General features: G+C 29.4%; 1 protein-coding gene across 1 annotated transcript; it reads left to right on the top strand.

Annotated features, from left to right (window-relative positions):
- The first annotated feature begins 9,416 nt into the window (after positions 1-9,416).
- On the top strand, positions 9,417-14,733 carry LOC123897627 (protein trichome birefringence-like 39). The gene is made up of 5 exons (XM_045948342.1): positions 9,417-9,841; positions 10,158-10,329; positions 13,019-13,194; positions 13,313-13,471; positions 14,058-14,733. The coding sequence occupies exons 1-5, from the start codon at positions 9,537-9,539 to the stop codon at positions 14,344-14,346; spliced, it is 1,101 nt and encodes a 366-aa protein (XP_045804298.1). The 5' UTR covers positions 9,417-9,536; the 3' UTR covers positions 14,347-14,733.
- Positions 14,734-18,606: the final 3,873 nt, after the last annotated feature.

Genomic DNA, 18,606 nt, shown 5'->3' with positions numbered 1-18,606 from the left:
TTGTGGATAGTTAATCTTTTTATATTTTTGCTCATAATCTCTCAATCCTATTGAAAGATATCTTCTCTCGATATTTTTTATTTTAAAAGTGTACTTTTTTTGGAGTATCAAAGTGTACTTTTGAATGACATCATTTTTTTTTCTTTTACTTTCTTTAAAAGTATATAAATATGAAGTGATTTTTTTTAATAGGCAAATTGTTACCAGTAGTTACTCTGTATATTAAGATGCTAATTTTTTTCTATTTGTCAGGACTTGAACTTTGGACCCTTAACTCCTTAACACTTAACTCAACTAGCTTAACTAGTTGAGCTACCTACCCTGAAAATGTTAATATTTTTTTTTTTTGGTTTTCGCCACCAGTTTAATCTGGTTCGGAGGTCAGTTCTGTTCCAGCCCCCTCCTGATCGCAGTCACGGGAGATCGAACCCAAATATGAAGTGATCTTAGATGGTGCAAAAAGTTCTTCCAAACAATTTTCTTTCCTTTTTTTTTCTTTCTTCTTTTCTTATTGATAACTAAAAGTTTTTTTTTCTCCTTATTGTTTAAATGATTAATAACTATTACCAATAACAAGAAGATAAAGAATAATTGTTAAAATCATAAAAGTTTAATAATACAGCTAATCTAGTCATATGCTAGTATTTTATTAAGCATGTTACACGTACAAAATAAAATACCCACCAACAAAGAAATATATTGAGCACATGAGATGAATCTTTTCTTTTCAATTTAGTTTTGTCCATTAACAAGAGAGATGATCTTTGTATGGTGAAAAATAATAATTCAAATCATTTAGTCACACGTACAAAAAAGTATACATCATTTCATCATTTCAATAATAATGATAAAAATGGATATAATAAGTGTTCAACTGATTTGAACTAAGAATTAAATGAGTTGGGGATCTTAGATCAACTTAACCACTCATGATTTTTTCAAATTCATATTATTCTCAAAGTTTGTTATACAACCCATAAATAAATTTTGCCAATGTAGAATGTAGTCCAATACAAATTCAATAGACTATCCGTTGTTAGTAAATAAATAAAAAATAAAAAAAAAAGAAAGAATAAAATAACCGTTGGTATCATCAACATGTCTCTACGGTTTCTTTTCTTTTCACTCCATTCATCTTGTGGAACCTTAGTTGCTAATTAATCAACTATCATATTCTTTTTCTTAGGCAATGTCATATTCATCGTAAAAGCAGAATCCAACAAATGAATAAAAATAGTTTTTTTCTTTAGAAAAAATAGCATTTAGTTTAGATGAAATTCTTATTGCATGTTTGGAATTATATTTCGGAGTAGAAATAGATTAGGTCGAATTAGATTTTTCTAAATTTAAATTTAGTCCGTCAAAATATTGAAGGTCTAAGTTTAATCTGTAACTTGACATAGACTTATTTTCTAGAACTAAGTCTGAATTTTTGAAATTCTGATATATTCTGTTACCTTGTTTAGAAGTCCATTTCATATAAACATATTTAAGTAATTATCCTTGGTTTAAATATAATTATAAAAAAATATATAACAATTAACATAATATTGTAGAGAATTTGATTATACACTAAGTATATTAATAAAGTTCATACATAATAATTAAATTAAAGTAGCAAATAACCCTTTTGGGGTATTACTTAGTGCCATCGTTCCTTTTTTTGGTTCCTTTTGTATCACTTCAAATTGTACTAAATAATCAAAAAACCCTTAAAGAGGTAATGAGAATATCTTCAAGTGGTAGTTAGCTCAAGAAAAGACATGTCAATTTATGCTTCTTTAGATAAACATCCAATTCTAACGTGCATATTACTTTAGTACTTTATACCACCTACCATTAGTTCTTAAATACTACATTCCAGCCATAAAGCACACAAGTTTCCTTTCATCAATAGACATTTGATTTCTTATGGGAAAATAATGCCTGCCATTATTGACCAATTTAATTGAAATGGATAGAACAATTAGAAACAAAAACATGTTACATGACCGATCGTTATTTGGTCTAGTGGCGATTGACACTGAACTTGGTAGGAAGGACCACAGTTCGATCCTCACAACTGCGATCGGGAGGGGGGTGAAACCACTTAATGCCAGAACTGACTCCCGAATCAGATTAGACGGTCTAGTGGACCAGATACTATGGTGAAACCTTAAATAAAATTTTTACATGTTCAATAAAATAGGAAAATATATCTCTCTCTCTTCTTTCCTTTTTTTATAACCAAAAATATATTATAAGGGAGTACAAGGGGTACTCAAACCCTTACAACAAAGAGCACTAAACTAAGTGCTTAGAATACAAGACATAGAATTTAAACACCAAAAAGGAAAAAGAGTACAAGTCATACGCCCATACCGACTAGTGAACCACAACCAAGAATGAAGTTTGATTGTCTCCAATAACGATGAAACATCCGGTATATTGCCCTTAAAAATTACTTTATTGCGAAGATTCCAAATATTCCAAGTGGTTGCCAACCATACCAAGTACCGGACACGACCTTTGTCTTTCATTTTGAACAAATCACCAAATAAAAGGAAACGATCTCTACCTTCGACTCCGGTTTATAAAGATGTCCCTAATCAAGATAAAATTTTGTTCCATACTCCTTTACTAAAAGGACATGAAAAGAAAAGATGTTTTTCGTCCTCAACTTGTTGAAAATAAAAGACACGAGATAATTCGTGATGATTAGTCAATATACCTCGGTGATGAAGAGATGCTCTTGTTGGTAATCTGTTTAATAATAACCTCCAACCAAAAACATTTACTTTCGAAGGAACATCCGACTTCCATATGCGCTGAATGGCCTCGAGCACATGAACATCTTGAAGCTCGACCTGCCGCAGGTCTAATAATTTAGTGTAACATGATTTAACTGTGAACAATCCATTCGAATTCGGAATCCAGCGCCACTGATCGTGATTATTATTGTGAAGGGAAAAACCATCAAACAGACCTTGTAATTCAGTAAGTTGCTGGGCTTCGTTCACACTCAATGATTCAGACCAATTCTACCTCCATAACGGCACTAAACCAGTTCCTCGCAGACATTCAGAAACCCTAACATTCTTGATTGCTTCTTTAGCATACAAATCAGGAAAAAGATCACAAAAGCCTGATTTTCGTAGCATTTAAATTGCCAAAATCCAATATTATTACCGTTACCAATGCAACAACTAATATTGGATTTAAACCAACTGTCACTCATCCTGCGCCCGAGACTAATAATATCATGCCACCACAAAGAGGAATGTGCACTAGGCGTAATATCAAGACGACTAAGCAATAGAGAAGGTAGGTGACCATAACGGTAACTAAGCAAGTCAGCCCAAATTGCATTATCGTGATTCAAAAAACGTCACTTCCACTTACTAAGCAAAACCAAATTAAAGAGCAAATTGTATATATCTCTCTTAGTTTTACTCATTTATCAAGCAACTTGTATTAGAAATTTAGAACTCCATTATTATGGGCCAGGATCTTTTGTTGGATACGGTCCACACAGCTCAACCTAACTAGCTTTTTTTGAACAAGAGATTCCGCTTTCTCTGGCCCACTTTAAAGGTATGCAACATTAGCAAACACAGAAGTATAAATGAAGTTGTTATTTATTTGGATTATATACCTTCATGTTAACAACTCTTATAAATTGCTTTGGATAGTATGCTACTTTGCTTAAAAGAAGATGACAATTTAATAAAATGATCTAAAGGACCTACTAGAAGGTAGTGGAGGATAGTGGCCATTCAAAGCGCAAAATATCTCAACCGGTGGTTTGAGCTAAAGGTTAAAAGGAGTTAAGGTGTAAAATATTTACGGTTTAAGTTCCAGTGAAAGAGAAAATACTAACATTAACAACTAATGACTGATTTTGGTTGTTTTAAAAATAAAGCGCAAAATATATAATATTTTCTTGGTTTGAATTTCCATTTTCTAAATAAATGAACCCTGATAATTCAAAATTTGGGAAAATAAATCTAATATGGAAGGCTCATAAGATATTTATTCAAAAGATTACAACAGGAATGAAGAAACAAATTTTAAAAATGCTATTGGCTATATTGAATATTGTGGATAATGTTTTTTATATCAATGAATCATTATGTAGTTGATTTTTTTTACAATGAGTAGAATATCGAATTCAGGACCTCATGCATAATTACACAAATTTCTCGCCAGTATATCAACCCTAGTTGAAAATTGTGTATTAGAGAGTGTGTTAATAACATTATTCTAAGTGTAATTCTTTTCTCTCGTTTTTTAAAAAATTTAAAAAGTAAGAGTGAAATAATAATAACTATATTTACAAAAAGAGCCAATAGCATCTTTAGAATCTGATTCTTAATTTCACTTGCAATGTTTTAATATGTGTACCTATTGTTTTATATTTAGGATTAGGACATGTATATCCATTAGTGCAAGCTTCAATATTTTTAATTTATTTTCAGGAAGTGTACATGATAACACAGCCTTTACACTTTCAATTCTTGATTAAAAAAAATTAATGTTAACAGAAACTTTACAATATTTACAGTTGAACACAATGGATTAAGCAAACTTTTAAGTACACAAATTTTCATTTAATTTTGATAACTGACATGTAAAATCTAGTTCTATAATGTATAATATTTTAGTAAATTAAAGTCATTGAGCTCAAATGGTTAATGAACTTCACCAAAGAACAATTTGTTCATGAAAACCCAAATTTTATTCTTGAATGAAACAATTTCTTGACCAAATTTTATCCACCGATTGTAATCGAACTTTTGAATTATTTTTTTCATCTTCGATCACTCCAATAATATACTTACGTACTAGCTACCCACTAAACCATATTGAGTGGACAACTGAAATTCATTTGTAATCAATGGCATAATCAGATTGGAGTTTTTACTCAATTCACACCATCATTTGCTCATTTGCAGTTCATCTCCTACGCTACCGACCGATTGAGTTATTATTTTTCTTCATGCATGTGACAAGATGAGTATATTGTCTGCTACTTATTTTATACTTATGATTTCCGAATGGAAATTGTTATGTAAACACATTTATTTGACAAAAATACAACAAATATATTTTTTTATTTTTTAATATTTTTTGCATACCTCATTTTGCGTGCTTGTGAGTGGAAAGAGAGTTGTGTTAATTTTGTGTCTCAAAATTTATGTTTGAATAACACACCTCTGTGCGAATACATCAAATGATAAATTATTTCCATGACCTCACCGGTCAATGATACAATGATACATAATAATTATAATATAATACTATATTGTTACTATAATTGAAAGGAAATGCTACATAAGTGGATCAGCACTTAGTCGCACATTAGCATAGAAATTTCATGCAAACATAGTACTATAATTCATCCTTCAATTATTCATTGAATCGAATAAACTTTTTTATTTTTATAAGAAAATTTAAATTTGAAAAATATAGCACATGGTGATTGACAACGCATATAGTTTTTTTTGGGTTGCAAACTTTTTGTCATGTGACGACTACCATCTTTTATTGTTTTAGAGATAGAGAGAGTTCATTTTGGTATTGAACTACTTTCAGTCTAACAAGACAAGAGCTTCAATGGGTTTTGACATAGACAACTAGGACCCTTTTAATTTTTATTTTTATTTTTTATATAAGGACCCTTTTAATTTGTTTTTGTTTTTAATCACATTTCCTTTTCAATTTTTTCCAATTTTCAAACACGTCATTATGACTTTATGTCTTATTATAGTGGAAAATAAAATAAAATTTGGAGAAAAAATAATCTTGTAAATGTTTATGATTTCATTATTCATCCATCTTTGAGTTTTATTTTTCCATGATTGATGCCATTCAAATTTAGGCTATTTTTTATTTTAAAATTAGAAATAAAGTTCAATTATATGTACCAACAAAAAGACTTCAAATTGGGTCTGCTTATTATTTGACATATTGATATATAGTGTTTTTTCATGTCTCGTCTTTTTTTTACATAGGGCCTTGCCCTTTATTCAAACTAGTCTATAAAAGAAGTATATTATTTGTAACTACTTATTTTTAAAATTAACTTCATGACAAGTATTCAATTTTATAAACTGTACTCATCAAACAAATCTTTGTAGATAGAGGAAGCTCTAAGTTTTGAGGAAACAAATCATGGTTTTAATTAATTTGGTTTGAGACTATGTATATAGTATATCTTTTTGCATGAGATGCATGCATGCTCTATATATACTTATCTACACCTAATTATGTCTCCATCAAAACAGTTGTCCCTAATTACTTTCCAATAACAAGAACAAATATAATCTCGCGAATTACTGGTGGTAATTATGTAGACATAGTTGTAAATAATATATTCAGATTAATGTGGTTTTGTGTTAGTTGTTCATGAAGGAGATAATTGCTAAAAGATAATAACAAACTACGCTAAAATAACTATCTTCTTTCATTCATTTTGCATGCATCCAATACCATTATATATAACATTGAATATTCCGAATTTACCCCTCTCGCTACTTATAAAACGAGTGTGTAAATAGCAAAAAATAGGGTGTCGGGGGGGGGGGGGGGGGGGGGGGTGGAGTTCGCTTTCTAGATAGCAAACTACAGCAGAGTTCACTTTCCAGATAGCAAACTGCAGCTGAGTTCACTTTCTAGATAGCAAACTGCAGCTGAATTCGTTTTCTAGAATACAAACTACTTTTTTTATGATTTCTTTCATTCTAGGGGTGGATACATTGGGTTTGAGTTAAAAATATTGACACCTGCTACTTACAGTGCGAAAAGAACTCGCATCCTAGAAAGCGATAGGGTTAGTTTGGTCATTTCAGAGGGTGACTGAAGTTTTCTAGGGGGTGCGAAAAGTTAGATTTTTGTACCTTTGTTATACTCTTACATTCGTTGTCCCGTGAACATATCCATGTTGGTAGGAACATTACATGAAATATGCATAAACCGGTATTCAACACTTGATACTTTCACTATTCACTTTAAAATATGAATTTCTAACCGCTAAATTACATTAAAAAAACAAAAAAACTCCTACAATCGTTTGCATAATTGATGAATTTACATCTCTACATCATGATAAACATAATTTTGCAATAACATGTGCAACTTGATTAGTTTTCTGATGCACATGTTTTAAGCAATAAAAAAGGATTTTTCAAAACAAGGAGACCCACGTATAGACTTCTTTGTAACAGCCAGGTTGGTCTCAAAACAATTCATTTTACACCGATATTTTGATGATGTTCTTAGGTGGTTTATAAATTTAGAATTAGATAGTATGAATAATTATTTTAAATAGTTAATAGAAATTGTGTAATAAGTTAGAGTATTAAAGAAATTTTAAATGGTTTTATTGTTTTTTTTATAGTATACGAATAACTATATATTTTAAATTGATTCACTATTTTCTTTATATGATGAAGAATTTTTTATTATGTGCTTTTTAGAGATAAAACTAATTCTTCGACTAATTTAGAAGCATTTGAAAACTCAACATCTAAGTGAGAGTATTAAAGTTGTTGATTATGAATTGTTGGAAACAATTAATTAGACATCCAATTTCAAGTTATAATCCTGACATCCAAAATGAGGAATGATGGATGAGAAGAACTTATATCTAAGGTCATATGGAAATTTGCAATAAGCATGAAATTTGCATCACTATAAGCATGATTGTTTGTTTAGTGTTTTAGATTTATAGTTGCATGAGCTAAATATTAGGTTTGATGAAGAGAATATTGAACTTTTACAATGTGTTTCATGCTTGAATCCCTCATCGTCATTTTGCAGTTTTTGATGTGGAAAAAATCATTGAGAATGGTTGAGTTTTATCCAAATAATTTTGTAAATGTGCCGGATGTGGTGGTGCCACATCAACTTTAGAATTATGTTAGAAATATATGATGCGATCCAAAATTCTGTAGATGTGCCGAAAGTGGCGGTGCAATATCAAGTTAAAACTTAAAACGACTTTAAGATCTTTGTTAAAAAAAAGTGAAACAAGTGCAACACAATTGATATGGTTTCTAAGCTTCTGAAGTTGATTTTAGTTTTGACGGTAGCAACTGCAAGTGTGTAACATGTTTTTCAGTTATGAAGTTTGTGAAGAGTCAACAATGTAATAAAATGAGTGATCAGTGGTTAAATGATCATCTTGTAAATAAAAAAAGATGTTATTGGAACAATTAACAATAATGTTATTTTAGCTCATTTTCAAAAAATGTTTGGTAGACAATTTTCATTGTAAATGTATTGCATTAAACATATTATTTCTTATTTTCAATATAATTTAGTTTATAGTTTCTAGATTTAACTACATATTTGGTCCTTTAGGTTTCAATTTAGTCACTTATGTTAATTTTATCACTAGCACTGTTTGAACTATACACGTGTCAGTGTGTCCAAGTGTCCACGTGTCTATCCACATATGCAAACTGATTGCCACAAGTGACAAAATTGACGGAAAGAACTAACGAATGCAAACGGTAAAAATTAAGGGACCAAATTGATACGTTTTAAATGTAAGAGACCAAATTGAAACCTAAAATAAACGTAAGAGACCAAATATGTAGTTAAGCCTAATTTCTATGTTTAGCCGCAACAATATGTAATGTTTAAATCCACCCCTAAATGCATCTAAAAACATAAAGAAGCATGTACACGACAAAATTCATCAAGACAATTAAGTAATCCCACAACGAATGTGAGATAGTCTGAACTCTAAACACTAATTCTTATAGATGCAACTTTCACGGTACAAACTTATTTTGTAAAATGGCTTAATTAATAAAATGGTCCTTTAAAGATATTTTTGGTTTCATATTGATCCCTTAAAGAAAAAAAGGTCTAAATAGGTCCCTTAAAGAAAAAAAGGTCCGAATAGGTCCCTTAAAGATATATCCGTTAATCAGTTTGGTCCTATTTAGATCTCTTTTTAGGGACCAAACTGATTAACGGAGATGTCTTTAACCTATTCGGACTTTTTTTTCTTTAAGGGACCTATTTAAACCTTTTTTTCTTTAAGGGACTAATCTGAAACCAAAAATATCTTTAAGGGATCATTTAATTAATTAAGGCTTGTAAAATTAAATTAGACTAGTTGATACTAGTATTATCTCAATGTCTTTGACCCTTATAAGAAAATTCAAATTCAACCATGTGACATGACTTAAATTGAATCAAATTAATAATTAATTCCCTAGAATTTTGAATGCAAAGGATCAAGATCAGATCCAACCCCACCACACCACATGCCCACTGTTAAAACAAATCCATCCAATTAAATTCCAAACTTCCATTGTTTCTGACTTACTGCAGCAGCATTAAATATACAAATCATACTGTAAATTTTAAAAAGATTAAAAAAGAGTACTTAAAAAAATAAAAAAGCTCTGTTTTCACATTCTTCACTCACACTCTCTCTCTCTCTTATTATAAAAGGCTTTGTCACAGACAACTTTTTCTGCACTCTTTGGTCCTTTTTCTTTTCAACACAGACCTGTGAAGAAGGATCGAAATCCAAGAAAATGGGTTTTCTATTTCCAACTCTGTTTTTATTATCTCTGTTTCTTCTATTTTCTTCCCACCAAACAAAAGCTCAAGAATTTAACACAACAACATCAACTACCATTTTCAATAGTAGTAATGAGAGAAAACTTGCTGGAAGATGCAATTGGTTTCGTGGTAAATGGGTCTTTGATTCTTCATATCCTCTTTATGATCCTTCTTCTTGTCCTTTCATAGATCCACAATTCAATTGTCAAAAGTACGGTCGCCCCGATACTCAGTATCAGAAGTATCGGTGGCAACCGTTCACGTGTTCTTTACCAAGGTAGACTTCTTCTTCGACATAAAAGTTAGTCATATTTTTCCTCGAATTATATTTAGATGTGAAAGTTAGTCGTAATATCGAGTGTAACTAACTTTCGTATCTAATTTAATAATATTAACTATGAGTCAGAAGTCTCGCATCAGATGAAAATTAGTTATACTAGTTAGTTATACCGATATAGACTAACTAGTGTGACTAAATTTTATATCTATCTTTGTTAAGTGTGAGTCAAGTCTCGAGTATTTTGGGAGATGAGTTGATATTAGTGTTTGGTGGCTAAAGTGAATATATATATAATATATATTTTATTTTTTAGGTTCAATGCATTGGATTTTCTAGCAAAGTATAGAGGGAAGAAGATTATGTTTGTTGGTGATTCTTTGAGCTTGAATCAGTTCAATTCATTGGCATGTATGATTCATTCTTGGGTGCCAAAAACAAGAACTTCATTCTCAAAAGAGAGTGCTATTTCCACAATAACTTTCCAGGTTGGTTATGTTTTTTTATTTTAAATTTTAAATTTCTAATTTTGATACTTTTGATTTTAATGGTAATGAAATAATGTTTGGTGTGTATTTGTGTCCATGCAAATTGTGACTTTTATTTAATTTTTTCCTTACTTTTATGTCTTTCACCTAAATTGGAAATTGGTAACCTTTTTTTTTGGTAAATTGCCTTGTGTGAACTCATGTTGTTATTTTCTTCAAATCTATGATCCATTTTTTTTGTGCTCAAAATTATTAGTAGTATTATTTTATTTTTTGTGTGAAACAATGGAGCGTGAACAATAAAGTATGAAACGTGTTTGGTGGAGGCTTTTCCTTTTACCCGGGGACATAAGACATTTTGTGGTTAATGGTTAGTAGTATTCACATTTTTTTTCTCACCAACCAACAATTCATTTTTTTCTTTACATATTTTCTAGTATAAATTCAAGAGTATTTAGATAAAATGATATAAATCTCTTCTAACTTAATTAAAATTTTGAGGGTATGAATTTAAACTTGAGTATGTAGGAGAGTTGAAAGTTTTAGAGAATGTTTACTATTCATATGAATTCTACAATACTACAATATTAATCACTATAGTTACACGGGGAATATGAGGTGAGATGAGTAGCTCAACTAAGTGAATTAGTTGAGGTCCAAGGTTAAAGGAGTTGGTTAGTTGAAGGAGGACTATACAATATTATTCACCGCAATTACACGTAAAAGGTAAGGTGAAGTGAAATGAGTAACTTAACTGGTTGAATTAGTTGAACTAAGAGTTAAAGGAGTTGGAGGTCGGAGATAACAATTTACCATTAAAAAAAAAATTACACGTAGAAGATATTTCATTTACATTAAAAAAATTCCTCATGGAAAGAATTTAAAAACAATAAAATGTTTAAAAAAAAAATTATTTTATTTTTGCCAGAAAAGAAACACATTTTGTATTTCATTCTTATTTGGAACGTGCGCATTATTTTTTTTGTTTTGATTATTATTATTTAATAAAAGTAAAAGTTAACATCTTTAATTTATTATGGAATTGATGCGTTTAAAAATAAACTACATATTCTAGTGTATAGTGCCTTTTTCTTTGTACAAGAAATTCTCTAATAATAATAGTTCATGCTCTCCAAATTGCCAAGACCTTTTTGCTTTACTAGTACTTTATAGAAACTTTGTTAACAAATTTCTTAATTAGCAATAATTAGTGTTGGGCATCTACTAGCAGTCTAACAATCATCATTAGTGCTAACTAAATTATGAATACAACGAATTGTAACACATTTGTCGATATTAAAGGAAACTTCGATACCATCTTAAAATCATCGTTATATTTAATGGATTTAATAAAATTGATTTATAAAGTAAAGATAATCTATATAGTACTTATAAATTTATATTTAGTGCATCTCATATTTGATGTAATACTCGACCAATTTAGGAGTATTATTCTTTGCACAACCTCTTTTAAAATTGTAATGATTTGTGTTTGATTTTTCTTACTTCAAGAAATATCTGATTGAATACTTGTTTTATTATGTTTGCCCTTGATATAAGCATCAATCAAGTTATTATTTATATAAACAAATTGAAGTAGGAAAAAAAAAAAAGTAGGAAAAAAAATATAATCTGAAGTGAGCCATTTATTTTACAATATATTTATTGTAAGCAGAACGTAAAGTCATTAAGGTTGTTCTAGTAGTGAAGAGTTTGAGAAGTACGTTATAGGTCCTGAGTTCGATTCTCAACTGACTGTAAATAAAAAAAATGATGTTTGAACATAAAAATTTGTCGTTACATATTTTTTGTGTATATTTTTAAAATGTGTCTAAAATGTATGTAAAATAAAAAGTAGGAAAGAAATATAGTACATTATTAAATATATGGTCAATTTTTTTATGTTGAAATAGTATAGCTCATTCATTCAAGGCTTGACAACTTTCCCTTTTGAAAATAATATCAATTAGTAATTTAGTCCTTAATCTTAATCCCTTATAAATGTTGTCCTTCAAATTCAATTTTTGTACACAAAAATTAATCCCTTCATATTATGGACCACTTGACACTGGTGGCCTAATTCATATGCCATCCTCTGCTTGCACGACTATAAAGTCAGTAAATCACAAAACTACAAAAGTGTCACAAAATATTGGGGCCACATCATTGTGATAAATAAAGGAAGGAGTTTTCCTTTTTCATTTCTTCTAGTAATTGATATTCCATATGGCACTTTTCATTTTTTCATTGAACCAAGAGGCAAATCATTACATCACTTGAATGGAGTTGAGTGATGAAATTTCTCAAGTTGTATACTTTGGTAGCTGCTTCAATTGAAGGTAGGCACTAAAATAGGAAATAGAGTTGGGTACTTCAAATGGTTTGAGCCAAAGCTTAAAATATCTAAGAACTTAGAAGGGCTAGGATGTAAACTTTAACGAAGTTAGCTTATTTTTGAGTTTATGTAAATTAGGTTTTATGTTATTTTATAAGTTCACACTAGTGAAAATTGTATTTTTAAAAGCTATTTTATCATAAACTACCCTAACAAACTTATAATAATACATAAAAATTGCATAAATTACACTGGTGTATCATTCAATCTTGTATCAATTGTGTGTGACACTAAAAATGTTTATGATAAAAACTAACATTTCTAATGAAATGATTATTATTGGATTAATTTCAGGATTATGGTCTCCAATTATTTCTATTCCGCACACCATACTTGGTAGATCTTGACCGTGAGAACGTTGGACGTGTTCTAAAGTTGGACTCAATTAAGAGTGGTGATGCTTGGAGAGGAATGGACGTGCTAGTTTTCAACACGTGGCATTGGTGGACCCACAATGGAAATGCACAACCGTAGGATCTACTAATATTCAACATCATCATGATCATAATCAATTTTTCTTATTTATAAGGAGTGACTAGTAATTAATATTGATTAATTATTTGTGGTTTTGTTGACATTTCAATGCAGATGGGATTATATTCAAGAAGGTGGCAAGTTATACAAAGACATGAACCGTTTCATTGCATTTTACAAAGGTTTGACAACTTGGGCTAGATGGGTTAACATCAATGTAAATCCAACTCAAACTAAGGTCTTCTTTCTAGGAATTTCGCCTGTGCATTACGAGTAAGTTACTTACTTCAATTAAGTTAATCTTTGAATTTACGGTGAATTTGACAAAATCACAATAACTACACTTTGAAGTTTATGTAAAACTATAGTGTCACTGTGATTTTGTTAAACTCATTATAATTCGGAACAAGCACCAAGTGTATGGTTTTACAATGGTTAAAATTACATTTTTGGTCCTTAATTTTGACAAACTTGTGATTTTGGCCCACTGACTTTCATAATAGCAATTTTACCCCCTAATTTTAGCCCTTTATACAAAAGGCTGACCCCTCAATAATTTTGACCATGTCAACGAACACATGCTACGTCAGCATGTCATGTGAGTCACTCTCCACATGTGTGTTGACCTGCCGACGTGACATGTGAATTGGTGTCCACATGTGCTTTGACTTGGTCAAAATCAGTGGGGTGACAATCTTTTGTAAAATGAGCTAAAGTTATGAGGCCAAAAATACTATTATGAAAGTTAGAGTACCAAAATCAGGGTTAAAAATACAATTTAGCCTAAAAATGATCATAATTTTGAAAAATAAAAGACTAAGATTTATTTATTATTGGTGTATGATATTTGGTAAATTAGGGGTAAAGATTGGAATCAACCAGCAAAATCATGCATGAGTGAGACACAACCATTCTTTGGTTTGAAGTATCCAGCAGGGACACCAATGGCTTGGGTGATAGTGAAAAAGGTGTTAAGCAGATTAAAGAAGCCAGTGTATTTTCTAGATGTAACAACATTATCACAGTACAGAAAAGATGCACATCCTGAAGGATACAGTGGTGTTATGCCAACAGATTGTAGTCATTGGTGTCTTCCAGGACTTCCTGATACTTGGAATGTGCTTCTTCATGCAGCTCTTTTTGGTTGAAATTGATCGAAGCAGTAGTAGCGCATGTTTGGTATTATAGTGGATTTGTCAGAAACATTGTGCATCATGCACATCACCGTGATTCTGGCAAATCTATTGTGATATCGATTATGTTGGAAACTATATTATGTTTCTTAATTAGTACAATTTATTAGTGGAAAAGGAAAACCCATTGTTTTCTACCATAGGAATTATTTGATTTAGTATTTTGAGTTATTATTGGCATTGGACAATAAAAGGGTTGATGCTATACATTATTGTACATTTTCATATAATATTATTTTAGCAGAAACCTGCACTGATTGTAATTTGTACCAAATACACTCTTTGGAATATTGAAAAGTACTTTTTAATGCAAAGAAGTTTCCTCTGGAATAATGTTGCTGATGAATCGTTGTGACAGTGAATTTCTTTTTTAGAAGTGATAGAATAGAATCAAAGAGTAGAGAATATCATCCCACTTTGCATACTAAGCTAGTGCAATTTAAGAATCAACTATTGCTTTTCAATTACAAGCTTAGTTAAAAACTTAACCTATTGTTTAGATGATCATTAATTTCTGTTCACCTTTCTATTTTTGCTAGAAAGATTCATATTTTCACCGGTAGAAAGGATGTATTTTTATTGTGGTTTTTTAAACTTTTGATTCTTAGGGAGAAAGAGATCTTGTAATCCATAGTCCGTTTATAAGGTAAGTAAAGATTGATAATTTTTTGTCTTTTCAAAATAAAAAAGTAAAGTAATTAGAACTTAGCACATACACAAAGACGGAACAACAAAATACACCATATGAAGACGGAAAATCAAAACAAATAAATATGTGAAAATCATACTTAGTAAAAGGAAGGTTGAGTTGCTCATAGGCAAGCATTTTGATGATGTGTCACTCTAAAAAAATGTTTCTAATCTCTATTAAAATCTTTTACTTATTTCTTTTAATTTATTAAATTAAATCTAAAAAATTAATTGTATCATCATAATTGTATGAGTTACTAAAAAGATCATCATAATTGTATGCATCCTTTTACATTCCTCCAAATATAACTTATAAAATGAGAAAGTTTAGTGACTAATAGGTTCACTCTCACTCTTTATAACCACCACCCCACATTCTTTTTCTACTCATTTCTAAATCTTAATATTTGACATTTTCACTCAATATTCATTTGTACCAATGTTTAGTTTTTGTTCTTCATTTGTAGGTTGAAAGAAATAATTTTTCACTACAAATAGAATGTTAATGGATGAAAAGACCGGTATTCTCAATTACTCTTATCAAATTATATTGTTCATTTAAAAGTTATCTTTAAAATATTTTTTTATCATAACAATGATTGTAGGTAAACAATCTTATTTTTCTCATTTATTTATTGATATTGGTTGTTCATTTGTTATCGAGAACATAGAACCGTTATATTATTTTAGTCTACTTACTCCAGATCCATGTGATAGAACCAGAGGAAGAAAAATGTATTTACTAATTTATAGATTTTTTGTTTAAGTCATCATTTACTTTCTCCAAAATAACTCTTGGGTATGTATTCTTCAACTTTTAATAATATCTTATGTTCTTTTCTTACTTTTCATGTATGCCTTCACTAATTTATTGATTTCTATGGCTGAATATTGACTAAAGTATCTATTGATTTTCATGCATCCTTACGAGAAATTTGTAAAACAAATGGTCACTCATATAAGAATATCTTATCATCTATTGTATATTCAGTTTCACCATTTTATTATTTATCCATTTTGTATTTCATATTCTTCATATATGTTAATCCATAATTTTTATGGTTGGATATCTATTATATTGATCGGCTAAATTATATCTTGAAAATTGATATAACATCTTTTACTATTAAAAGGAAGCTTGAATTGCTCTTAGGCCTTCTTTGTGATGATATGACACATTTAAGAGAATTTCTTACAAAAGAATATATCAATAATGAAAAATGAAAAATTTAATTAAAAGTGACCAACTAATATTGTAAGACCTACAAACTTATATCTCGGTTATGGTTTAGAGAGAGACATAACTGATACTATGACTATCAAATTCTCATGATTGTTGAAATTCTAAAATGAAATTCTCACAAGAAGATATATCAACAAACAATTATGTATTCTTATATTATTTGTCTCAGCTTTCTACTAAATTTGGACTTATAATGATAAATGATAGTATATAATATAATTGAGATAAAATTGAATTGTGCCATATTGACATTTTTGCGTCTAACTTTACTAAAAAAAAATTTTGATAAACAAAAAAAAAATCTTCCTTAGAAAAAAAAATTAATAATATGTAATTTTACTAAAGTTATTGTATAACTATGAATATAATTTTATATTTGATATCGGACTTTTTAGAAAAGAGAATTGATAAATACGAGAACAATAACATGTCTATTATTAGTCCATAGAAGAAAAAATAATTGAAATCGGTTATGAGATTTATTTTATGCTTAATTGCAAATAATTGAAAATACCAATTAATAGTGTGACTTTTGATTATATGCAAAAGAAACGGCACACTAAAATGAAAAGAATAAAACTCCATGTGTTATTGTGGTTTTTGCATAAAGAGTTCTAATTTCTTATGCTATAAATTAACCTTTGCATAGTTAATTTATAAAAATATAATGCAATGATAACTAAACAATCATTACAATTAAATCTTATGACTGTTGGAATGTTTCTCAATGTAACCATGGTCCTTATATAACTAATATCTATTCACCTGTATAACATACTTTTTGTTTAGTCATGCTCTCTCATTTTTTGTATTTAAATTATTTTGTATGTTTTCTATGTATAGATATTTTAGCAAATTATGTCTATATATATTCTCAACAAGTAAGTCAGCCACTATATATCTTTATATATATATATATATTCTATTTTCAATATCTATTTTTCACATTTTTAAGGACTCAGGTTTAAAGATTGCTTTATGGAATAAATGTGGTCATTGCAGTGTGATGATTGTGGAGCACGTCAATTTGATCGGAAGTTTTCCTTCTATTTAAACCATGGATTTGGTATGTTTTGTAAAAAAAAAATGTATGTCTCAACTACATTAGAAATAATTTGAATGTATATGACCTATATGCAAAAGTTTAGAAGTTAAAGGTTATAATTTATTTTACGACATCTCTACAAGCGAACTTTAAATTGCTCTTATGTCTCATATTTTCGTATTTTTTTTTTTACCAATAATACATTGAAGAGAAGTTAAATAAGCTATTTTAATATCTATCGTTTAACTATATGATATTATTATATTTATAATTATTATTATTTTTCATTTATAAAAATATTTTAATTATATATTTATTCGAACCCGTGCAACGCACGGGTTTACCCCTAGTTTAATATAATGAGAAAGAAAAAACAATTGGGAGGAGTGACGGGTAGGGTTAGAACTTAGGAGAGAAAAAAAAAAGTAGGTTTCAAGTCTCAATCAATTGCGCACATACGGATCCGGATTGCATACAATCAAAACTGTATGCAGTCATGCATTAAAGATAGATATGGTTGTCCGATTATAATTGAACAATCTGAATTAAGAGAAAATTTAATCAGATTATATGACTGCTTTAAATCTGGATTGTCCGATCTTAATCAAACGATAAGATATGTCCACTTCATGACGACATACAGTTTTGACTACATACAATCTAAATCTTGCAAATACTCCTTTCAATTTTAGATGTAAGTAAAGATTTGATTTTCATTTTTTTTATACGAATCTTTTCAAATTAATTGAATATCATATTATATATATAGAATAAGTTAAGATCAAATGACACCAAATTGTCCAACTTTTTATATGACACCAAGGTGTAATTTTTTGAATGTTCCTAATATGTTAATTTTAATGTATCTCATTTACGTATCAAATGATTTTCAATTAATGTTATATTTTATATATATGATCTATATTAAAATATCTTTCAATCAAACGGTCCAAATTACACACAGTATCACGTTGTTATCAATCACAACTGTTGATTTGAGATCAGACAATTCAGATTACACATCAATTATAACACAATCCGACAATCTAAACCATTAATTTAGATCGGACGATTCATAACAATAACTGGTTGATTCAGCTGTTACTATGTCAAATCCAATTTCTTATTTTACGGTAGCATTGAATTGAATATTCAAGAATCATCATGCAATAAAATTATACTCCTTGGGACGAGGTGTCCTCCATTGAACTATATTGTAACTTATACGTGACACTAC

This window comes from Trifolium pratense, linkage group LG7, assembly GCF_020283565.1.
Source record: "Trifolium pratense cultivar HEN17-A07 linkage group LG7, ARS_RC_1.1, whole genome shotgun sequence".
NCBI lineage: Eukaryota > Viridiplantae > Streptophyta > Magnoliopsida > Fabales > Fabaceae > Trifolium > Trifolium pratense.
The sequence above is the reverse complement of the archived record's forward strand: the minus strand, read 5'-3'. Positions and strand labels throughout refer to the sequence as shown.

Bases quoted from the DNA above. Each gene is read 5' to 3' on its own strand.
- LOC123897627 (XM_045948342.1), top strand. From the start codon at position 9,537: ATGGGTTTTCTATTTCCAACTCTGTTTTTATTATCTCTGTTTCTTCTA. The intron at 13,195-13,312 runs GTAGGATCTACT...ATTTCAATGCAG, and splicing joins CACAATGGAAATGCACAACC to ATGGGATTATATTCAAGAAG. The intron at 13,472-14,057 runs GTAAGTTACTTA...TTGGTAAATTAG, and splicing joins ATTTCGCCTGTGCATTACGA to GGGTAAAGATTGGAATCAAC.